A 25,255-nucleotide genomic window follows, 5' to 3' on the forward strand; every position below is an offset into this window, starting at 1 on the left:
CCCTGCATCGGCAGATGGACTCTCAACCACTGCGCCACCAGGGAAGCCCTGTCTCTACTTTTAACTGTTAAAGAAACGTTCAGAAAGTACGGAAAACTTTGGAATTAGCATTCACTGTAGTAAGAGAGGAAGCAGTATATGATCGCATGCTTCTCAAGGTGATCTAACATAATTACTGGTATACTGGTATTCAAACAAACATAAGGGATAGTGAACACAAGGGAGTCTGGGTAGGGGTGAGAAGAAGAGGGCTAATATTTGCTGCATGCCTATGTGCCAAGAAGGTATGTGCTTTACAGACTGCAGATTTAATTCTTATATAAAATTTCAGTAATACATGAAAACATTGAGGTTCTGAGAGACAGCTGCATACTTCCCAGTTAATAAGTGATGGAGCTGGATTCAAACCTAGGTCTGACTAAAAAGCTCACACTTTTTCTGCTATCTCATGTTGAATCCGGAACAAGCAGCAGTGTCTACCTGCCTTCATTTGGTCATTGCACTGTAAAGAGGCAGTGCCTGGTGGTACAAATGGCAATTGTTCTTAAGTCTTCTGATGGTAAGGGTAATGGTAAAACCTCTGCTATAGTAACAGACCAACAGGGGCACCCAGGCCTACTTTATTCCAGGCTTTCACTAGGTATCCAGGGGCTCAAGTTGGACAGGTCCCAAGGGCACTGCGACAGCAGATACTACTATACAAATGTGCAAGTCACACTTACTGCCTCCAGTGTGTGCCAGGAATATGCTGTGTTTTTTTATATGAATTCTCACTTAATCTTACCAACCACCACATGAAACAGTTGCTATTGGTAGTAGTAGTACTATTACCATAACTGAGGCTTAGAGAAGTCAAGCGGTACACTGAATGTACATACAGAGCCATTAATGGCCAAACTGAAATTCAACCCCAGACTGCCTAACTCCAGCATCTGTGAGCTTAATGAATCTCCTATAAAGATGAGCTTCCACCAAGCTATTATAGTATGTAATTGTATTATATACATGAAATTGAGTTTGTTTTGTTTTTGTCACAAAAGATCAAGATTGTAAAGTCCTTTTATGCTCCCTGAAAAAACTCTTTCAGTTTGGGATTTACCCAAATGTACTGAACTACACTCAGAATTACACAGTGCTTAAGTAAGGAGGAATATTTAAGAAAGAATTACACAGTGCTTAAGTAAGGAGGAATATTTAAGAAAGCTATTATCCTTCTTATCACAGAAAGAAGAAATACCCAGAAGTGATTAGAGGTTTTTTTTATGGTTTAAGAAGGCAAAAATTAATCCGCTGACTTACCGGGTCTTTAATTGGCCAATCTGGAAACCGGAATGTATCACAAAGTTGTTTGAGGTAATAAATATTACAAAATAGTTCATTTTCTAGCTGTGGGTAGTTGATAACTGGGATGGGACAATATTGATAAAGTGCTCTTGTGTTACTCTGAAGACGAGGTGTGAAATCAGCAAGATGGGCAGCAATCTTCTCTATCATAAGGCGCCTACAATTAGAAAAGTCTCCAAGCATTATGAAGGCATTATTTTATTCTATTTTAAAGAAAAGGTTAAGACAGGTAATCATTCAAGGTAATTAAATGGATCTTCTTCAGAATAACTTAGTTATTGGCCTAAAATGAGAGCTTGTAAGAATGTTACTCAGAGTATTCTAAACTTACTATGTAAAAACACTCCATGGATATAAACTTATTTGTAATATGATCTATAAAGAAGACCATAGAGAAAAAGGCTGAAAATATCAGTCCTTCTTATTGAAAAATCAGTCATTAGAAAGTCAAATGGTATGGAATCTGCATGCATGAGGGCACAGCCACAGAATCAAGTTAGCTATCACCCCAAAGAAGCTCACTGCCTGGTCTTTATTTTAGTTAATGTAGCACAACCTGGGATCTGGCCCTCAGCTAAGCAGAAAATTGATTTGCTCAGTATACAGAGAGCTACATCTTTTAGATAAGAGACTCATACTAACCAATCTCTGGAGAAAAATATTATACAGAATAACTGTAATAAACGTATTCATGTTCCTATACATTTGTTCCCAATGAAAAATATGAATATTTTCAATATGAAATTTCAATTTTCAAATTGAAAATTTTCAATTTTCTATATGAATATTCATACAGAATATATTCAAATTGATGGCTAGCATATGCCAAGCCTGTAGGTCAACCTATCAGAGAAGCCAAATGATGACGAGCAGGTGGCATTATGAGTATGAGTCAGACAAAGAAGAGTGAGTAACTGACTCAGAAGATAAACTGCCATCCAGCTAAGAAGACCAAGGGGTTCTCCAGAGAGCCAGACTTGACACTGGAACCATTAACTGCCGAGTCTTTCCTGGACAGTGCCTGCCTGGACACTGACATCTGCTTCTGGGCCTCTCCTTTTTCTTGGTGGAAACAGGCTTTTCCTATGGCATTCTCCTGCTAACCTCCAGATTATGGTCAATATGTGCTGGCTAGGGAGCCCTCATTCTAAAATGATTGTGGGTATCTCTAGACTGATCCATTCCATGTGGGCATAGTTTTTAATTAGTGGGGTACAGTTCTATTTCCAAATACCCAGAAGGAGTGTCTTGATTTTATTCCTATATATCTCTTACATAGATATTAATTCATTGTCTAAAAGCACCAGTGGTAATAGGCTCCACCCTTATATAAAGCTCTATTAAGGTAACAGTAATTTTGTCAAATCATCTTAGAACAGAAAAAAGCTCAGGGCCTTGTCAACAGCAGTCACCTGATTTGGCACCAATGACTACTGTAGCTTTTAGATTATGTAACTAATGAAAGGAAATCTTTTCACAGAAGTCAAACCAGATGGGAAGAGGCAAAGATTCTGTGTATAAAATACAATCAGCTGGCTATTTACCTCATTTCACTGCTCCAGATTGCTTCTGGAGTATCAAATTCTCCTAGAAAAATCTCAGCAAACTTTTCAGCCTCGTAATTTTCTAAGTAACAAACCATTGCTTCTGGTAGAATGTGCCCAAGTATACTTCTCTGAAAAATATCTTGTCCTTTCGTCTTTAAAAAAAAAAAAAACAAAACGTAATCAGAAACACTAAAGTTATCTTTCAGTTTTCTAATAAATGAATTGGGGTTAGAGAACATTTTAAGAAAGGAGAATAACTGGAACATACTGCTTTTATGCTTTTGAAATTTAGATGGAAAAATGGCAAAATGAGAAGTGCAAGGTGTCTGGTATAAACTGGCTTGGCATGAACTCCAAGGTGGAACTACCCGCTCTAACCCTGCAGTAGCCTTAACCTCCTCATGGGTCAGGTGTTGCCAACATTATTTAGCACAATTAGCCTTTGACCATGTATAACAGTAATGAACAACACAAGGAAGACTCTGCAAAGATTTACATCAATTATTCTGTGTTACATCGTTGGCTGTAGTTCCCACCTGCACCTGCTTCTGTTTTCAAAAATAAGTCCAGAAAAATTGAGATCTTAAAGAGCCTATCCTCATGAAATGTGGCTAGAATTTAGATGGAGTATTTCTATACAAAGTAATTATAATTAACTGTACTAAGAACTCCATATTCTCTGACTGGCCAAATGAAGTCAGGGTAATGTTCATATTTATCATGCTAAAATTTTAAACTCATTTCTTTACCTGATGGAAAAAATTCCTAAAGACTATGAATACTTTTCTTATTTCCTTCTAGGCAAACTGAGGATGTTTTATTCTTCTAGGATCTGACAGAGAGACAGGGGGGAAAAAATCCAGACATGGTTTTACCACTTAGTGCAAAGACAAATTAGATGATGAATATTTTCAGGCTTTTTACTAATAAAAGCCATAAACTGACTATCTATTAAACTTTGGGGTGAAGAATTGCTTCTTCTTTAGAATACTATTATTTCATAATTCCTACATCTAGAGTTCTGCTATAAACAAATATTGTTTGGCTGTAATTCAAAATATTGTTAGGGAAAATGATGTATATAGTTTCTCATATTATAAAATTTGAAGAAAAAGATTACATATGCATAACTTCACAGAAAAAAGGAAAAAAAAGAATGATTAAAAGTGCCTAATGTTACATTAAGGTGGTAACAATAGGGGCAAATTTTTTAAAAACTTTATATTCTCATTTTCTATTTGCATAAAGCTATGGAAATCATACTTCCATGGGTATCCCTTTAGTATTATTAGATTGTAGACAGATAACTTTCTAGGGCTTTACTGGCCTCTCTATAAAACATGCAGTTTTGGTCTTGTGTCTGTTGTCAGACTGGTGTAACATTCCTTGGTTAGTCTCTTAAACAGTGGTCTAGTTTTGGTTTATTCTGCTCTCAAAATATGAAAATCAATGTTCCATGAAAAGCCTAACAAAATTTCAAACACAATTCAGTTATGTGTTTACAATAAATATCTCTGTAAAATGCAGGTATAAAGCTACATTTTGTCAGAGCTACCTGGATAAGTCTTATCTTTTTTTTGGATTCCTACTTTTCCTCCCCAGTAAAATGGCAATAATACTTGAGAGCACCTGAAGAATTAAGTAGCTTCAAAAAAGAAACTTAGCACTTCTAACATGTTGGGATATGAACAAAAAGAAGGTGGAAGTCTTACTGAATCTGAGCTGACTATATGAGACTCAGGTATATACTGAATTATTTATGAACATTACTAATGTAAATTTTACACTAAGGGAACAAATTATATTCATAGCAATGCCAGGTTATAATTCATATCTACAATTTAATTATTAATTCTAATAGGCAACATTTATTTTCATTTTAAAAATATTAGCGTAAACTTTCTATGTGCAAGGTACCACAAGGAATGCAAAAAATAAAACAATACCTGCCCTCAAGTGCTTATAAGGAAAGGAAGGAAGGAAAATTCACAGCTAAGTAAACTTTAGTGCCAAGACAGCTTCCCCAGTATTAAGTCACGTATTCAGAGGATTAATTTGCCTTACCTCCTCTGACTTGAAAGCCTGTTTGGTATGTGTGTACTTCAAAAATCTAGGAAAAAGAAAATTACTTATCAGGTATAGGAACTGATTTAGATTTAGTAACCTCAGTTTTCTAAGACTAGATTTTTTTTAAGTATAGTTGATTTATAATGTTGTGCCAGTCTCTGCTGTACAGCAAAGTGACTCATACACATATAGACATTCTTTTTTTTAATATTCTTTTCCATTATGTTTTATCAAAGGATATTGAATATAGTGCCCTGTGCTACACAGTATGACCTTGTTGTTTAAGACCACATCTTTTATACGTAAATAAGAGCCACAAAAGGCAACTTGTAAATCCATATTCCCAAACAGTTTAATTTCTAATTAAGGCAAGAACTTAAATGAATTAGAAAAAAATTTAAATTATGGTCATATTACAGTTATGTATTAATATTAAAAAATTACTCAATTTTAAGAAAAGAGCAAAATGTAAAACTGTATATAATATGAATATAGTTAAATCTGTACGATTAAAATACTAGATGATACAACTCTTATGTTAGATGTGGTAAAATGGTGTAATTCTGAATAATTTTTCCCCTATTCTTTTTTTTTTAATTTATTTATTTTTGGCCGCGTTGGGTCTTTGTTGCTGCGCGTGGGCTTTCTCTAGCTGTGGTGAGCAGGGGCTACTCTTTGTTGCGGTGCGCAGGCTTCTCATTGCAGTGGCTTCTCTTGTTGCAGAGCACGGGCTCTAGGCACACGGCTTCAGTAGTTGTGGCACGTGGGCTCACTAGTTGTAGCTCGTGGGCTCTACAGTGCAAGCTCAGTAGTTGTGGTGCACGGGCTTAGTTGCGCTGTGGCATGTGGGATCTTCCCAGACCAGGGCTCGAACCCATGTACCCTGCATTGGCAGGCAGATTCTTAACCACTGCGCCACCAGGTAAGTCCTCCCCTATTCTTCTAACTTTCAAATTTTCAGACATATATAAACAGCTCTTATAATGAAAAATTTAATAAATACAATGATATGCTCACAAAAAACTAATTTAATAAATCTGTCCATGTACAATTCAAGTAATTTCAAATAGATTATCACTAGAGTTCTTACCGAGCAACAGGAAGCACATTGGAACCTGTATACATCATGATAAAGAAAAATACTCCACTAAGATAAAGTCGAGGTAACTGTGGGTTATCTTGCATAATACGATATAACAAAACTGCAACCTTCTCAACAAGGATAGGGTCAAAGGTCAGCAGTAGCTAAAAAAACGAAATAAAATGTCTGGTTATTGGGCTGTAAAAAACTTGCAACATCACCATTCATCTTAGGTTTATGCATTTCATGTGCTGGGGTTACAGTTTCTCATAAGTAGTGTAACAAAATAAAAATCAGACTCAGTATGCTTGTCTACCAGGTTCTAAACAGATTTGAAAAATATTTTATAGCATTTAATGCAGAGATAGTAAAATATTAATAAAGAATTGATCAAAACTTATTCATAAAAAGTGCAAACATGCCTGAAGCTGCTTTGTCATGATTATAGATAAAATTATTTCCTGTGCGGGAATCTTCCTGAATGGATTTCTCTGTTAATGACAAAAGAAGAAAAAAAAAGTAGCTACCCTTTGGGTTAGTTTCAGGTCAGTTGATTTGAAAGGAAGCATCCTCTGAAGACTATCTGAGAACTCAAAAGAGCTGAGCAGAGAATAGCTTTCAGTGAAACAGCACTAAAAAACAGATCTACAAGTGCAGGTACAAGGCAAGAGGGTAACCAAATACCAGTAGTGCCACTACCAGAAAGTACCAATATATGTGGTTTACAGAAATCTGAGCTAGCAATACTGAAGGAACTATCTGGGATCACTGGAATGAATCTGGGCTAATAAAAAAAAAGCATACAGTATTGCTATGACTAAACACCTGATAAGATAAAACTTATTAAATTTCTTTAATAAAAGTGGCATTTCAATTTCCTATAAACACTTACTTCTGAAGAATTCCCAATTTGGAGTCAAATGCTACCAGTAAAAAATTACAATAACAAGAATAAGTACTAGCTCAGATTAGGGGTCAAAGTTCTGGATTCAGTGTATGAGACTGAATAGCCATATGTCTTTTAAGTAAGTAATTTAAATTTCTCTGTTTTTGGTGTCTTACCTATTCAACAAAGTATTTAGATTATACATAGTAAAACAGTACTATGATATACTTTACAAAAGAAAAACTGAGAAATAATAACACAGGATTTTCCCTAGTGTTAATGGTGTTTGTGTTTAAGATTCGATATCACTCTAACAAAAATACAGGAATTAACAGGCAACAACCTAGAATATTTGAAATTGTGACTATATCAGAAAACCTAGGACATTCATTCACTGTATCTTAGATGACTCCAAAAATTCTGAAGCTGTATCAGATGGTAAAACTGGTGATTGCTCTTACAGTCAAATAATGTACAGAAATCTGTACCAAGCAATGTAGATAGATAATGTTCCTAAAAACCGCTACAACTGCCTAACTGTGCTTAGCAAGAATAAGGCCTCCCAGAATATAGAAAATTAAGTGAAAACAAAAACAGCTTCTAAGAAATGTTTTTTTGAACTCAGTATAAAAAAATATGGGAGGCATATACTGTTAAAAGCAGCTAGGTTTATCACTAAATTTCTTCAATCTTCCTACTTGTTCAGTTACTATTAAAAATTTTTGTTAATTAAAATAGATCTTCCCCCCAAAGTTTCATGTTACACTGACCACACCTCTTAAAATCTGTTTTTCAGTCAATCCTCCCTGGCCTGAAATTCAACCTTGCTTCTTTCCTTTCAGTTTCATAAGTCTTGGGAAAATGTTTGGGAGAGACAGATTTTCTAGGCATGGTCCTTTCTCTACAGGAGAGAGGCCGGGATAGAGAACAAATCCCTCTCCTTGTACCACTTCACATATGCAGCTGCAGACACATGCAGGCCAGGGTGGTAGTGGCTTTCAATTAAGGCTCTGAAAAGAAATGCCCACAACAGAAAAGCGCACAAATGTTGAAATGCTGGTATGCTTAAATAACAGAAGTTGGGGAAAATTCTTTTAAAAGTTGATAAGGTACTGTCATATTCAGAAGCCTTTTTCATTACCAGTGACTTTCACTATTGGTGAGTGTAAAAATATACTGAGTAACTCTCCTCTCCCTTTTCACACCAATGTACAACTGAGAGATACAAATGGCACAAGTTACTGACATATTTTAAAGCCACACCATGTGTGGTTAATATAAAAAAATTAGATTTGACAGAATAATCTATAGACAGGAGAGAAACAGTGACCTGACATCTCTGCGACCTGACTTAGGGCTCATCTGGAGTTTAAGTAGCTTAATTCCCAAAGAGCAGAATAACAATAAGAAAGAAAGAAAAGATACTTAGTATATCCTACATCATTTCAACTCAATGCTTCGGATTAGTTGTTATCCATGATAACATACAACTGAGAAGACTCAAATACTCTGAGGCAAGCTGACAAGACTGCTGTAACTATTTCTTAAGATATAACCCACCATGCCCACATCTGTGGGATGCTGGTGTGCTTCCCAGTACCCCTAACAACACCAACATGTACCACAAACTGTCACCTTTCAGTTATTACAATGTTGTGATTTTAAGAACAGATAATAAATAAAACCTTATGAGAATAATTCTGGAGCATGGAAGCTTCCCATGTCTAGGCTCTTGGATACACAACCTTCCACAGTATATTCAGAATATCAACTCAATTAGGAGTAAGTGAGGTAAGTATAATTCAGGCCTTTTGAAAATGGAACATACTACAATAAGACAAAGACTGGGGCTCACAATAAACTTAAATAAGGGAAAATGATTCTTAAAATATTGTTCCTAGTTTATAACATAAAAGTAACTTACCTGAATAATATGGGGAAGGCAAGCATTGTCTGACAGCAGCCTTTTCACTCTAGGTAAAGGTCGAATGATGGCATTATCTTGATCCCTAGAAAAACATATTTTTATGGTCAACATTTAATATATTTATTAAGATTTGTATGTTCAGAGCATATGACATTCTACTAGGCATGAAGCATGTTACCTTACATTTTTGTTAATGAAGACTAAGCTCTCATACAGCTGGGAACATGATTAGGTATTTTGGTTTAAATCTATTTGGCTGCTTAATATGACTTCATTTCCTTCCAAAAGATTTCCTTGAAAAACAGTACCCTAGAACAGCCAGAGACTCTTATTTATTATTTAAACTTGGTGTTTTCCAACACACTGTCAGTGGATATTCCCCCCAAAGGGCATATCAAACTTTTTCAATAAATGTAAACCTTAATTTAACTACTCTCAGTATTTTCCAAGTGTAGCCTCAATTTTAATGCTACATTACTTCTAAATACTAATTGTATGTTTTTAAGCCTGATCTGAATTTTAAAGAGAACTGGAACTATAAAAGCCTCGAATGCTATAAAATTAACAATTACTCATTAAATTCCATCACAAAGTATCTTTACTATAGTAATAAAACAAGATGATATATATGCAAATTTTGACTGAAAAGTTTGAAAAATTGAAAAGTTCCATGCAAGGGTTATAATTATGACTATCACTGGATAACAAAGTCTCACCTTCACTAGTCAAGCGGGGCAAGATGTGGGCCTAGACTCATGTTCTTAAACCAGGAGAGGCTAACCTGACAGATCAGGAGCAGTCACTAGGCACTTACCACTGGTCTATGAATCACAGAGTGTTCATTTCAAAACTTTCATACCTGATTCAATGAATATGACAATTGTTACTGTTGCTAGAGAGCTGCTAGTAAGCCTCAATTCTGTAACATTATTTGAAGTTTCCCAGAGAAAGTTGCTTTTTAGCTTACTTTATCAATAAAATTTGCAAATTATTTTCTTATATCTTGCTTCAAAAAGCTCCAAAATCCAAAGCAGCATTCCCCCAAAGCCACAAATAGAAAACCTTTGCTCTAAGTCACTAGAACAATCCCATGCCTTAGCAAGCACCCATACAAATGGGGAGAACAAGATGTTTTAGAGTCCTTGTTAACCATGGAAATGTTCAATTACATTTTACCTGCTTGGAAAATATCCACACATTGTGATCAACATGTTCAATATAAGGGTAGCAAGGTCAGTTTCATTTAGTACAGCCTGTCCACTGGCTAACAGACACCACTTAAGCTGGGGTATTGCCTGAAGTGGTCGCCATCCATCCATGCCTTGAGCCCAGCACCTGGTTTTTGCATTTAACATTCCTTTGGTCCACAATTCTTGCATCTAAATGAATGGAAGGCATCACTATTACAAGCAGACCAAACAAAATGAAAAGGTTTGCTAATGTTTTCTATTTTACAGAAAATATAAACTGAACTATGAAATACACATACAAATTCACTATTAGAAAGCAAAAGACTTCTGTTGACAGGCCTTCAGGAACTCAAATTTGGCTGCTAATATCAGAAAATAACCATTTAGTTGGCCAAACTGCAGAGCATAAGGAACACTGGAAAGAATAAACACCATAGGCAGAGTATAAAGCAACCAAATTATATATAAGTGGAAGGCTGGTCTTCTATAAAACTATCTTTGACTAAATTCCGACTGAGCCTGGGAAGCCAAGAATTGGAAGCCAAGTTGGCAGGACCAAACATCACCAGGTGTTAATTAAGATGGAAATTGCCCTTGGAGTGTATAGGCAATTTTCAATGAATTTAAGACTGTATATTAAAACTTACCTGTTCATACCATAAAGAAGCATCATAGCTTAACATAATTATTATACAAAAGTCATTAAAAACCTGAGTGCTACTTCCATAACTTTTATTTTTAATTTTTAAAATTATTTTTAATTGAAGTATAGTTGTTTATAATGTGTTAATTTCTGCTATACTGCAAAGTGATTCAGTTATACATATATACTTTTTATATTCTTTTCCATTATGGTTTATCCCAGAACATTGAATATAGTTTCCTGTGCTATACAGTAGGACCTTGTTTATCCATTCTACATAAACTAGTTTGCATCTGATAATGCCAAACTCCCACTCCAACCCTCCCCTCATTCCCCCTCCCCATTGGCAATTACAAGTCTGTTTTCTATGCCTGTGAATCTGTTTCTGTTTCATAAGTAAGTTCATTTATATCATATTTTAGATTCCACATATAAGTGATATCATATGGTATCTTTCTCTTTCTGACTTACTTCACTTAGTATGAACTTCACTTAGTATGACAATCTCTAGTTGCATCCATGTTGCTGCAAATGGCATTATTTTGTTCTTTTTTATGGCTGAGTAATATTCCATTGTATATATGTACCACATCTACTTTATCCATTCAACTGTCGGTGGACATTTAGGTTGTTTCCATGTCTTGGCTATTGTGAATAGTGCTGCTATAAACATAGGGGTGCACATATCTATTTGAATTATAGTTTTGTCCAGATATATGCCCAGGAGTGGGATTGCTGGATCATATGGCAACTCTGTTTTTAGGTTTTTGAGGAACCTCCACACTGTTTTCCACAGTGGCTGTACCAGCTTACATTCCCACCAACAGTGCAGGAGTGTTCCCTTTTCTCCACACCCTCTCTAGCAAATGTTATTTGTAGACTTTTTAATGATGGCCGTTCTGACTGGTATGAAGTGGTATCTCATTGCAGTTTTGATTTGTATTTCTCTAATAATTAGCAGTGTCATAACAATAGCTTTTAAACAGTAAGATTTGAAGACATGATTTTGTGTGTATGTGTGTCTAGAAATACAAGTCATCTCGTCCTTTATGTGGAAATAGAATGGCAGAGTCCTTGGAGCTGATGACAGTAAATCAAATCATAGATTTAAAATATTCCACATCTCTATATGTGCTATCAGGAGGATATAAAAAATGACTAAGACTTCCATGAAAAGTTTCTCCCAAACACATACCTCATGAAATCCATATGGGCCACTCCTTTCTTTGTCTGCATTGCCAAAGTACCATTCCTTTTCACTCTCTCTTTTCATATCTGGAGCAGCTTCAATTACATTGCTCTAAGTTTTAAAAATATTTAGTTATTTTTCAAGGCAGAAATCTAAGGGGGCAGATGTCATAAAAAGTTACACAGTACTAATTTCTTGAGTTTATATTTCTTTAGAAATCCATCTAAAATTTTAAGTGACCCAATTTTAAGAGTTAAGGATTAGACGCCTAAACTAATAGTCCAAAAATGCTACTTCCTTATTATGCATTTGAAGTAAACAGTTTCCTAAATTCACTTGGCAATCTAAGCTAAACTCAAAGGCATCTATATTCCAGATGGTCATTAATAAATTCTCAGGACACTAAAATTTTAGTAGCAAAGAATACTGCAAATAGCTATATAATCAAACATATACCATTAACCAAAACCACAATGCTCAAAAATACTAAAGTTCTTTTGAAAGAAAAAAACTCATTCCAACTAAAAGTTTAAATAAATGCCTGAGATCGAAGAGTTAAAATGCTAACAGGAAAGTTTTTAGTGGTTTTAAACACTTACTTTCAATTTACTACCCTCATGACAGATAATTCTTATAATTTCATATACCGATGTTTATAAGAATCTAGGATAGAATTTTTATGTACTTAGTATATTTTATTAAAACATGATTTTAAATACCCTCATTACCATCAGCTTTTAGTTAGATTTATATAGACAGCTACAGGAAAGTGGTTAAGAGCACAGACTTCCGAGTTCTAACTCTGGCTCTGTCCTTTATTAGGTGACCCTGGACAACAAACTTAGTCTCTCTGTTCCTCACTTTCCTCATCTGTAAAATGGGAGGGCTGTTGTGGGGTTTAAAGAGTTAATATATTATGTGGACCAGAACAGTACCTGGTACACTATAATACGATGCAAGCATTATGATTACTATTATTTGTACCTGATAATAGAAAATGCCATGTCCTAATATTCAGATAGCACTTTTGTACACAATTCTGCCAAAACATGACACATCTCCTCAAACAAGGAGATTAAACAAAAATTTAACATTAACACCAATGAGCCAAGTATAGATCCCTTCTATAAGTTAGGTATCAGAAGAGGGCTTTAGGTAGAGACCTGCAGCTCTGTCCTCTTACTGGCTGGTTTCAATAAGGCCTCCAGATTCCTCAAGGCAAAGTATACTCTCAGTGGATGTCAATGCTGAATGTTCTAGTTACATAACTGATGGATTCAGTTTAAATCCTAAAGGACATATTGCCTCAAAATAAGCCACATTAGAGATGCAGTTACTTTAAAAGACAAAAGAGACATCAGAAAAATAAAACTGGATCATCATTGTCCATTTTGGTTATTTCACTTTTTGTGTGTGTGACTTAATCTCCCAGGCATTAGTACTATTATAGTTATCAGAGAAGGAGATTCACGGCCAGACACCCTGACATATTTTCAGATTTGTATGATTCTTTTAATCCTAAATTTGTACTCAAAGAATGTTAAACTTATAAAATCTAGATAAGCATACATACTTGCAGTGGTACTGTAGCTCGGTTTACATGGAGATGTGCAAGGGTAAGCAAGTCCACAAGGATTCTAATTCCATTTGAATCCATGAGGTCCTTAACATTTTTCTGAAAGACAGAAACATGTTTACATAATTTAAAATCTTTCTCTCCAATAGATATTACTACCTAAAAGGCTCTCAAAGAAGAGAATATTTGGAATCTCTTTGGAAAAACTGGCACATAGCTGGTATTACTCAGTATTTTCAGGATTTTGTGTTCAAGGAAGCATAAATGTAGATAAAAATTAAAAAGGCAAAACTATACTACAGAGAGATCATATAAATAATTTTTACTTGGGCTTCCCTGGTGGTGCAGTGGTTAAGAATCTGCCTGCCAATGCAGGGGATACGGGTTCAAGCCCTGGTCTGGGAAGATCTCACATGCTGTGGAGCAACTAAGCCCATGCGCCACAACTACTGAGTCTGCACTCTAGAGCCCGTGAGCCACAGCTACTGAGCCCACGTGCCACAACTACTGAAGTCCTCACGCCTATAGCCCATGCTCCCCAACAAGGGAAGCCACCACAATGAGAAGCCCACACACTGCAACGAAGAGTAGCCCCCGCTCGCCACAAACAGAGAAAGCCCATGCGCAGCAATGAAGACCCAATGCAGCCGAAAATTAATTAATTAATTAATTAAATTAAAAAAGAATTTTTACTTAAATATATTCTGAGCAAAACAAAATAAAATAAAAATAAACAAATTAAAGCCTGGCGGGAATAACATTGCATTTTTCCAATGTCTTTTTGTTAATAAATATTCTGTACTCAGAAGTAGAATCCAGTACACTAAAAAACTTTTTAAAGTTCCAGTTTGTTTTTGTAAGCAAGATAAAAACTGGTAATTTCTTAGAAGTTTGTAAGAGATTATAATTCAAATTAAATTTTCCTAGGGCTTACTCATTTTATTTCATTTAAAAACATCTGCATTATTTACTAAAAGTGAGAATAAAATTAAGCAAGTCAGTGTTGGTTTCAAAAATGAATATTTGGCAAAAACTTTTCCCTTCAAGAGTTGAGAGCAAAAGGAGAAGATAAGAACCATGTCTTGATAATTAAGTCAAACTGTAATCATTTACTTTGTTACATACATGTGACTTAACTTGGAAATAATAGCATATTTATGCAAAATACTGTACCTTATTAAGGATCAATTTGTTAAGGAAGAGGATCAACCTATCTCGTTCAAGTTTATCTGTGCACTATTGAAATAAATGAGAATTTAGTCAGAAGTAAATAGAAACAGAAATTAAGACATTACCATCACTGGACAAAATCAACCAACAGCCAAAAAGAAATAAAGTCATCTTGTAAACAAAGAAAATCAGAGAAAACTGTCAATTATTGCAATTCCTCAATGTCTTACATTCTCTGCAATTTGATAAACCTTATTTAATTTCCCTAGAAAGGCAGATATTTTAAGTCACAAACAGATTAATACATAGCTTTAAGAATGCACATAAAAATTGAAGTAAATGAAAGAATTAGCCCAAATGATACTCCCAAGTTAAGTAAAAATTCTAAAGAATTGGTAAGTGATGTTTCACATAAATCACATCATCATGAACACAAGAAGGAAAAAATGTAACTGCCTAAAATACACATGCTATGCCACAAGCACTCAGTTCACTGGAGTAAGAGTGAATTAGAATTCAATAGAGAAATCTCGTGTAACAGCAAAAAATAAGGGTTTTCATCTGGTTATTTCCTGGGTGTGTTTTGTAAACTTATTCAGAACCACTTTTCTAATCCACAAAGCATGACTGACAGTTAAGGCAATTATAGCAAGCACTGATGACCATTTTAAAAATTGGTGAAATGATTTTGTCAGTTCACTGAAATTTAAATTGTTAAATGTAAGAGGAATGTAAATACAAATGAAAGAGTAAAGTGTATACAGGTAAGGAACACTCAAATTTGAGCTGCATAATGGATGAATTGATCTGTTTGTTCTTCTCCCACCTTGCTGAAATGTTAAATGACAAACTTTATTAAATTGAAAAAAAAACAACCCCCCCACCAAAAAACTGTGCTAACTCAAGGTTCCCCTTCTTTATCGTTGTAGTCCTAAAAAGTTCTATTTTCACACTTTGAAGTTTAGTGTGCTAGCATCATTTAAGATTTTTCCAAAATGTCCACTGCAAAAGAACATTCAACTCTAAAAGTCACTATTTTCTTTTACACACCTGTCCAGCTCATCCATACTTAAATTAAAGATTGGCAAATAGGTCGCTAAAGATGTTCAAAAGCAGCAACTGAAAAAAATAAACCAACATGGACAAACGCTAACCCATTAGTCATTTTACTGTTCATCTAACTTTTATTTAAAGAAGTATAATGTAAATTACAGAAAAACTCATGTAGAAAGTTATGGCAGCAACGTGATCAAATAGAACTTAAATTTAGCTTTGAAAATTTAACATATACTCCAATGACACTATCAAGTAGCAGTTATTTTTTAATGATATCCTTACCCTCTCTAACATTCCAATGATATATCTTGTATCTGTAAAAGGTCCTATTTCTTCATGACATCTGCCATAAACAATAGCAAGGGCTTGTAAACATAAACACTTCATGTTTACTTTTGGGGTGAGCAGGAAACGATGATAAAGCTCATTGAAAAATTCATACCTAGATTAAAAAAAATGTTCACAATAGAATTAGCCATGAAACCAACGGTAAAAACAAACATAACAAGATATGAAGAGTAGCTTACGATCTCTTAATTGATCCACTGTCTTCACTCTCATCTTCCTCCAATAGTAATCTCAGGTAATAATCTCCTATTTTGATTTCCTCTGCCAAGCACTCATATTTAACCTTTATTAATAAAAGCAAATTACATTATTTTAGTTTACAATACTTTTATTGGCAATTTTCACATAATCACTTCTTAAATTCTTTCTGTTCAGAGTTTTTTTCTTTTCTTGATGAGACAGCCTTTAACAAAAAAGTTTGTCATTTCTTAAAATATCTGGTAATTCATTAGTTAAATGTCAAGAGTCAGAATTACACACTAATTTTATGAATGTAAAACTTGCTGATAAAAACTGTCACAAGACTATATGGTGTCCATGAAGACTTAAGGGAAGAAAACACTAAAAACACCATTAAAGGATAACGTGCTTCCTTCCCTTCTCAGCTGGCTACAATCAAGCAAGAAGTAAATGATCCCACACTACACACAGTTTGCCAAACTCACACAAGGCACTTCAGGTCTTCCCTGATCTCGCAACACATCAACTACGTTTTATGGTACATTTTTATACAGTATTCACTCTCTGTATGTACAATTACTCCAGGTTACACACTGGAAGTGATATGTGAGGGAGTAGCCCTTGATTGGGAACTGGGGTTTGTCTCAAGCAAAGATTTGCAAGCAGCTGTAAAAAGGAATTTCTTGACTAGATTATCAAAACTCTTTTTCCAAAGCCTAAAACAGCTGTTTACTAAAAATATAAACTATACAAAATCAAATATATATGTATATCCATTTCATTTTTTTCCTATAAATTCTGAGTTTTAATTTGTTCAACTCCATTTATTAAGAATATAAGGTATGTGCCATTTACTGTTCTAGTCATCAGGGATATAGCATTAAGCAAACGTAAAAAGTTCTATCCTTACAGACATAGCAGATAAAAAAGTAAAATACTTATGGTAGTTGGATGACAGTAAGTGCTGTGGAGTAAAATAAAGCGGGGAGCGGGGGAAGAGAGAGAGAGAGAAAGAGAGAGAGTGTAAGTGTGTGTGTATGAAGAGGGCTATATTTTTAAACAAGGTGGCCAGGTGTGTGTGTGTGTGTGTGTGTGTGTGTGTGTGTGAGAGAGAGAGAGAGAGAGAGAGAGAGAGAGAGAGAGAGAGAGAAGGGGAGGGAGGGAGAGAGGGAGGGAGGGAGGGAGGGAGGGAGGGCGAGAGAGAGAGAGAGAGAGAGAGAGAGAGAGAGAGAGAGAGAGAGAGAGAGAGAGAGAGAGAGAGAAGAGGGCTATATTTTTAAACAGGGTGGCCAGGGAAGGCCCACTCAGATGACAACCTTCGGGAAAAGACCTGAAGAAAATGAGGCTCTCTGTAGAAAAGAGTATTTTAGGCAGAAGGAACGTCAAGTAGAAAGACCTTGAATTAAGAACATGAATTTGGTGTTTTCAGGGAAGCCAGTGTGGCTACAGGCAATGGTGAGAATATTAGGAGATGAGATCAAAGAAACAATGGCTGGATTTTGGGGCTACAGATCTTGCCTTGTAAGTTATTTTAAAGACCCAGGCTTTTCACTAAGTGAGTTGGGAAGCAATAAGAGCACCAGGGAGGGCTTGGAGCAGAGAAGGACAAGATCTACTTACATTATAACAAGATCACACTGCTACTATGTTGATAACAGATTACAGAAAGGCAATGGTGGAAGCAGGGAAACTGCTACAATCCCATAGAGAGAAGAGGGCTGGGTTCTGGGTAAATTTTGAAGGTGTACTGAATAGGACTTGCTGACGAACCGAATTTGGGGCATAAGAAAAAAAGATGATGTCAAAGGTTTTGACTAGAAAATAAGGAATAGCCATTATCTAAGATCAGAAAGACTGAAAGTGAAGTAGGTTTGAGGGAAGAACCAGAGCAGAGTTTTACAGCGAAGTTCTAGAAGCTTATTAGATATCCAATTTATAAGGTAAAAGTATGAAGTCTAGGAAAGAAAGTCTAAGCAGGAGATAAAAATCTTGAAGCCATCAGCAAATAAAAAACATTTAAACCATGAGAATGGATGAGATAACTGAGGCAATAAATATAAATGAAAAGAAGCCCAAGAACTGGTCCTTCAGGGCCAACCAGCATTTAGCAGTTGGGGCAATAAGGAAAAATGAGCAAAGGAGGAGGAATGGACAGTGAAGGAGAAAATCCCAGAGAATACAGACTCCCAAAACCAAAGAAAAGAAAGTTTTCACAAAGAGGTGGGAATGAGCAAAAACAAATCATTAACATGTTTAAGAAATGCAGTTGGGTTAAACAGCAAAGCCGGCAGGGTCACAAACATGCTCAAATTTACACCTATAATAAAAATTTACACACACACACAAGATTATCTACACCAACATGTTTCTTGTTCTTACTTTGTCATTCTTCACATCAGTATTTTAATTAAGCAGCAAAAAAATGGCCACATTCAGAATCAAATTACCACAAAAAGTCTATTAAGCTAAAAGAAATAAGAACAGGCTATGTTTCAATAAAGAATTTAAAGGGGAAAAAAAGCAAGGAACAGATCTAGAATGCACAGGATCAAATTTATTGACTCCTACATGATTTTCACATACAAAGCTGAGGTACTAAACAAAATTAATTTTTCATTTGTCTCAGGCAAAGTGAAAGTTTTCTAATATTTCCTTCATAAAATTATGAGTGAAAGGTAAAGATATATGTCAAACAACTACAAATTAAAAAAAAAAGAAAAACTCCAAAACTAATACATGCTTCAAAAAAAACTACTATACTACGAAAATTAAAATTTACCTCAAATTCATGGTGGTTCCAGGAGATCACATTAGCACTACCAAGCTCTCTATCAATATTAAATGCTCTCATTTCAGATTCAAGACTATCTCTCAATTCTTCTCGTGTTTTGAAATTCCAAATTAAGTTTGACCTGGCATGGTCCTGACCAAACCTAGATATACATGTAATCAGAAAATAGTGGGAAGCAATAAACAGTTTTAAAAATCTATAAATCTCCCCTACTACAACTTATAATAAGTAACAGAACAGTGGAATTAATTAACTTTAGCAAGCATAGAAAGAAAATAAAATCTACTGTGTGAAGTAAGTATAGTAAAAGGTTAATGGTAGAATTTTAGTCACAGGTATACAGGTGCTCATTGTAAAATTCTTTCACCTTTTCTGTATGTTTAAAAGTTTTCATTATAAAATGGGGGAAAAAATGAAGCCAAACTATAAGACAAATCTGTGTGGATTTTAAAACAAGGAACTGATATTTCAATTTTAATATTTATTGCTAACATAAATTCCAGTCAGAAAAGAATTATAAACAGATATCAAGTTACATATTGGGGATAAGAATTTCTGGATAATTGAGTATGAAATGTGTGGGATGAGCAACATTCTAGATTAGAACCTTAAAAACTACCCAAGAAAAAATACTGCTAAACTGTCAAGCTCTGATTGATATTTTCAAAATACCTTCCTTTTATTCATGAAATTATTTAACTATCATAATAAATTTGAATTCAAGTCTAAACTGGGGTGGGTGGGCTTTACACCCATTCACTTTCAAACTGCAATCCTTCTAAAAAGTCTGATGCCAGAATTCCAAGGGAATTCTAGGGAGGACAACACAACTGAGGGATTCCAGAGGAAGAAAACCAAGGCATATTCTGAAGGCTGTATTATATATATACTACACTTTTAAAGTACTGTGGGAAGTTCCCAAAGCACATATTTTCCCTTATTAACCAAGGTATAATCAATAGGTCAGCTTCCAGACTGAGTATTGTGAGTTATCTCAAAAAAGTTTTTGCAAACTCTCCAAAATGTTCCAAAGTCCTTCTATGTGTGTATGACTGTGTGTGTGGGGAGGGTGTTGAGGTGGAGGGTGCTGGGGAGGTGGTGGGAGCAGTAGATGGGGAGGAAGGGTTACCATATTAGAAAGGCTGGAAAAGTATATCAGGTCAGCTAACTTGGATACCCATTTCCCACAAGTCTCCTTATGGTTTCATCATCCAACTCTTTAAAGACTCTATTTCCAACAAGGCTGAAAGAAGTTATAATACATAATATTTCTAAGCCATGATAAAGTGTTTTAAAGTAACCATCTCTAAGCCTTAATAAAATGCTAAAAGTACCTTTGGCTCGTCAGACTACCAACACTCTATAAAAGGTCTTAATTTTATGAAAGCATCACTAATCATACCAATCTTAACAGTTATAATTCTTGACCCTGAGAGCATAAAAATACCTGTAGCATAAAGCACTAGATTCAGGCAAAAACAAAAAAACAACTGTCCAAAAATTAAATCTGGCAATACCAAATTTAATTAATTGGAAGAGAGGCCTAAAGTTTACCTATAATAGAAGAGATCCCAGTTTGCTTCTATTTTTATTCTCTGTCTTCTCTTTCGAAGAACTACTGGCTTTTGATTTATATTCTGGAAAAGAAAAAAACTTCATAGTGCTCAATCTGGAGCTACCAAACAAGCTCAGTCAGAATATCATCACTTTGTAAGTGATGAGAAACATTTCCTTCATCAAATTTTGGCAGAGACAAAATTAATGAAACAAAATCTATAAAATATGAATACAGAATATTAGGTTATATCACAATATAATACTTTGCTAGCATATATTTCTATAGTGTAGCTGAAATATTTTCCGTGTAGCCTAAAGTTATTGTTTTAAATCCAAATTTTGTTAAAGTTTACAATGATGACTAATAAAATTTGTAACAGTCAAAAAGAGGTGACTTATTTTAAACATTTACATGCAGTTAATACAAAAATCATGGCAAAACAATAAACACAAAAGATTATAGGTTATTAAATTGCTACCAAAGCCAAGAGGAGCAAGTATAAATTGAAATAGCTAATGCACAAGAAATAAGTATCTACATTCAGACACATGTGAAGTGAGACTTTAATTTACTAGACAAAGAATATCAAAGACAACTCCACATGCAGGCAGTTTAATGCATTTCACACATGTAGCAGGGACTTAAACTCACCATATTGTTTCTGTCCTGAATTTAATTGTAAAAAAGGAAAAAAAAATTTAAATGAAATAAAAATAAGAGAGTGAGCCTACATCTGCTATGCTATCTCTATTATACAAATTCCACAAGGATGTCACCAGTATAAATCATCTTTAAGACAGAAAAAGGCCCACCTGCTTCTCTGAATTCTATGACTCAAATTTTAGGCAGTCATAAACCCATTTGAGAATTCAAAGAAAGCTATGGTCCTATTCCAGAGAAAGACACATACATAAGGTTTACAATGGAGGGGAAGATTTCAAAGATTTCTTGGAAGTCTATATATGGACTGGAGGTTAAGAATCTTTGCTCCGAGTAAAACGTGTAGATATTTCAGTCATGAAAATTCTAATCCTCAATGTGACAGAAGCGAAAAGTAGAAAGTAGTTATAGATTAAAACATGAAAGTCTGTAACTTCATTAAGGAAGTGGCAAATCATATAAAATAAAGCAAGAAAACAGACTAGATATCACAGAAAGAAAAAAGGTAAAGTAAATTTTAAAAAGTAAATGCTGTTTGAAATGTAAAACATTGATTAATTAAGGAAATATTCCCTACAAATTTTAATTCTGTACACTATCATGAAAACTAATGTTAGGTGACTTGAACAAAGTATATAAATAGTTCATATTTTTAGTTTTAATGACAAACCCTTCCTTAAAACTTCTAATCAAGTACTACTTTCTTCAATTTCCTCTGCCTTCAAGACAAAAAGCTGGGAGTCTAGAGTTATGAAAATGTAAACACTATACAGAAAAAGGACAACAAGCTCTCCATAAACTAAGCTGACTGATTTAGAGACTTAGGTTAAAAGCTCTAACTGGCTAAACAAATCCATAAACTGAAAATAACATAAATTAAAAAAAGCAATTTTATACACTAGCCAAAGGTTATTATTAATCCAACAAAGAACATTAGCTACAAATGGAACTGACTCCCTAAACATTCTGATTATATAAGAAATGCAGTTCATTTTAAGACTAACAGTTAATCTAGACAATGGTTAATTTTCAGACTTTAGCTAAAGCACAGGTTCATTAATTAGATATTTTGGTGTTAATATTTCTACGAATAAAATAGTCACAAAGATTATTCACTGTTTCATAAAGAAATTAATATTGAAAACAGTATCCTGGCAGAAATAATTGCTCAGCACTTTAGATAACACCTCATGTAAATGAAACCAACAGACCAATAAAACATTATTGATATTAAAAATACAGTTTTCCCTCTGAATTTTTTATCTTTAAATAACAGATGCTATCCACATTTCTAGCTAAAATAGCTTTGTGTTCAAGTGTATGCTGGATAAATGTTATATATGAAATCTGATGCAAAAAACTTATTTTCAGTATAATTATACCCAACAGCTTGAAACAACTGTTATTTCAGAAATGGGTTTAACTTCCTGAAGCCAAAAGCTTGTAATTTTTAACAACTGTGAAAATCATTCATTTCATATCTACAGACTTTCAATTTTCAAATGCTATAGCAATATTATCATGACAAGACATGCACTGTCTTTTATTATAGGTGCTTTTATTATTGACTTCCTTGTACATCAAAGCAACCCCAAAGGACAGAGAAGGGAGGTACTGTTAATTCTGATTTTATGAAAGAGGAAAGTGAAATTCTGAAAACCCATAACTTGCCATATGGGTTAGTAGTAAGTGACAGAACCAGGCTCAGATGTAGGTTAACCAATTCAAAGTTCAGTATTCTCTTTACTATCCTAGACCTCTGAAAGCCTGTTTAATGATTCTTTATAGTGCATATGTCACTCATACAAATTAGCATTAATTCATTATGCTCAACTTCTAAAGAACTCAATTTTGGTATCAATTTCAGATAGATACACAAGACAATAATATTTCTGTTCTGTTGCACCTGATGCCTTATGTTTAGATATTCTGGAAATTCAAAAGAAACATGTTTGTTTCAGAAAGTTACTTATATTACTTTCCTTGAATAAGAAAATAGCCACCATAAATAAAGAGATGGTTAAAGGGAAAGAATATAAGTGTGGTCAACAAAAACTGAGATCAAGTCGACTTTTACATGAAACCTTAAATCATTTTTTTTTAACATCTTTATTGGAGTATAATTGCTTTACAATGGTATGTTAGCTTCAGCTTCACAACAAAATGAACCAGTTATATACATACATATATTCCCATATCTCTTCCCGCTTGCGTCTCCCTCCCTCCCACCCTCCCTATCCCACCCCTCCAGGCGGTCACAAAGCACCGAGCTGATCTCCCTGTGCTATGCGGCTGCTTCCCACTAGCTATTTACCTTACGTTTGGTAGTGTATATATGTCCATGCCTCTTTATCGCTTTGTCACCGTTTACCCTTCCCCCTCCCCATAACCTCAAGTCCATTCTCTAGTAAGTCTGTGTCTTTATTCCTGTTTCACCCCTAGGTTTTTCATGACATTTTTTTTTAAATTCCATATATATGTGTTAGCATACGGTATTTGTCTCTCTCTTTCTGACTTACTTCACTCTGTATGACAGACTCTAGGTCTATCCACCTCATTACAAATAGCTCAATTTCGTCTCTTTTATGGCTGAGTAATATTCCATTGTATATATGTGCCACATCTTCTTTATCCATTCATCCGATGATGGACACTTAGGTTGTTTCCATCTCCGGGCTATTGTAAATAGAGCTGCAATGAACATTTTGGTACATGACTCTTTTTGAATTATGGTTTTCTCAGGGTATATGCCCAGTAGTGGGATTGCTGGGTCATATGGTAGTTCTATTTGTAGCTTTTTAAGGAACTTCCATACTGTTCTCCACAGTGGCTGTATCAATTTACATTCCCACCAACAGTGTAAGAGGGTTCCCTTTTCTCCACACCCTCTCCAGCATTTATTGTTTCTAGATATTTTGATGATGGCCATTCTGACTGGTGTGAGATGATATCTCATTGTAGTTTTGATTTGCATTTCTCTCATGATTAGTGATGTTGAGCATTCTTTCATGTGTTTGTTGGCACTCTGTATGTCTTCTTTGGAGAAATGTCTATTTAGGTCTTCTGCCCATTTTTGGATTGGGTTGTTTGTTTTTTTGTTATTAAGCTGCGTGAGCTGCTTATAAATTTTGGAGATCAATCCTTTGTCAGTTGCTTCATTTGCAAATATTTTCTCCCATTCTGAGGGTTGTCTTTTGGTCTTCTTTATGGTTTCCTTTGCTGCGCAAAAGCTTTTAAGTTTCATTAGGTCCCATTTGTTTACTCTTGTTTTTATTTCCATTTCTCTAGGAGGTGGGTCAAAAAGGACCTTGCTGTGATTTATGTCATAGAGTGTTCTGCCTATGTTTTCCTCTAAGAGTTTGATAGTTTCTGGCCTTACATTTAGGTCTTTAATCCATTTTGAGCTTATTTTTGTGTATGGTGTTAGGGAGTGATCTAATTTCATACCTTTACATGTAGCTGTCCAGTTTTCCCAGCACCACTTATTGAATAGGCTGTCCTTTCTCCACTGTACATTTCTGCCTCCTTTGTCAAAGATAAGGTGACCATATGTGCGTGGGTTTATCTCTGGGCTTTCTATCCTGTTCCATTGATCTATCTTTCTGTTTTTGTGCCAGTACCATGCCGTCTTGATAACTGTAGCTTTGTAGTATAGTCTGAAGTCTGGGAGCCTGATTCCTCCAGTTCCTTCTTTCGTTCTCAAAATTGCTTTGGCTATTCGGGGTCTTTTGTGTTTCCATACAAATTGCAAAATTTTTTGTTCTAGTTCTGTGAAAAATGCCAGTGGTAGTTTGATAGGGATTAAATCATTCTTAACCACTGCACATTCCATCCTAGATAGAAGGATGAATATTACTGGAATTAGGTTCTGCAGCACATACTACATGCTGAAAAATGAGACTAAAACTGTTTCAGATCTGATTTTGATTTGAGGAGCAATAATACTGAAATTTAAGTACATATAGTAAATTTAATTTTAACAATGTGAATCTTATTTTCAAAATACTTGTCTAGCTAGCTCTCAATAAAAAAGCTAAACAAG

The 25,255-nt window shown here is 34.8% G+C and overlaps 1 protein-coding gene across 1 annotated transcript in view; it reads right to left on the reverse strand.

Annotated features, from left to right (window-relative positions):
- Nucleotides 1-25,255, reverse strand: part of DNAJC13 (DnaJ heat shock protein family (Hsp40) member C13) — a 124,187-nt gene that overhangs the window by 48,155 nt on the left and 50,777 nt on the right. The window contains exons 21-33 of the mRNA XM_060149843.1: nt 20,550-20,632; nt 18,984-19,137; nt 16,204-16,307; nt 15,959-16,118; nt 14,624-14,686; nt 13,448-13,549; nt 11,881-11,985; nt 10,029-10,231; nt 8,850-8,934; nt 6,049-6,203; nt 4,956-5,001; nt 2,889-3,043; nt 1,300-1,501 (exon numbers count right to left, since the gene is read on the reverse strand). Coding sequence (XP_060005826.1) covers nt 1,300-1,501; nt 2,889-3,043; nt 4,956-5,001; nt 6,049-6,203; nt 8,850-8,934; nt 10,029-10,231; nt 11,881-11,985; nt 13,448-13,549; nt 14,624-14,686; nt 15,959-16,118; nt 16,204-16,307; nt 18,984-19,137; nt 20,550-20,632 — 1,617 coding nt within the window. The remainder of the gene's footprint in view (nt 1-1,299; nt 1,502-2,888; nt 3,044-4,955; nt 5,002-6,048; nt 6,204-8,849; nt 8,935-10,028; nt 10,232-11,880; nt 11,986-13,447; nt 13,550-14,623; nt 14,687-15,958; nt 16,119-16,203; nt 16,308-18,983; nt 19,138-20,549; nt 20,633-25,255) is intronic.

Source organism: Lagenorhynchus albirostris, chromosome 5 (assembly GCF_949774975.1).
Source record: "Lagenorhynchus albirostris chromosome 5, mLagAlb1.1, whole genome shotgun sequence".
Classification (NCBI taxonomy): Eukaryota; Metazoa; Chordata; class Mammalia; order Artiodactyla; family Delphinidae; genus Lagenorhynchus; species Lagenorhynchus albirostris.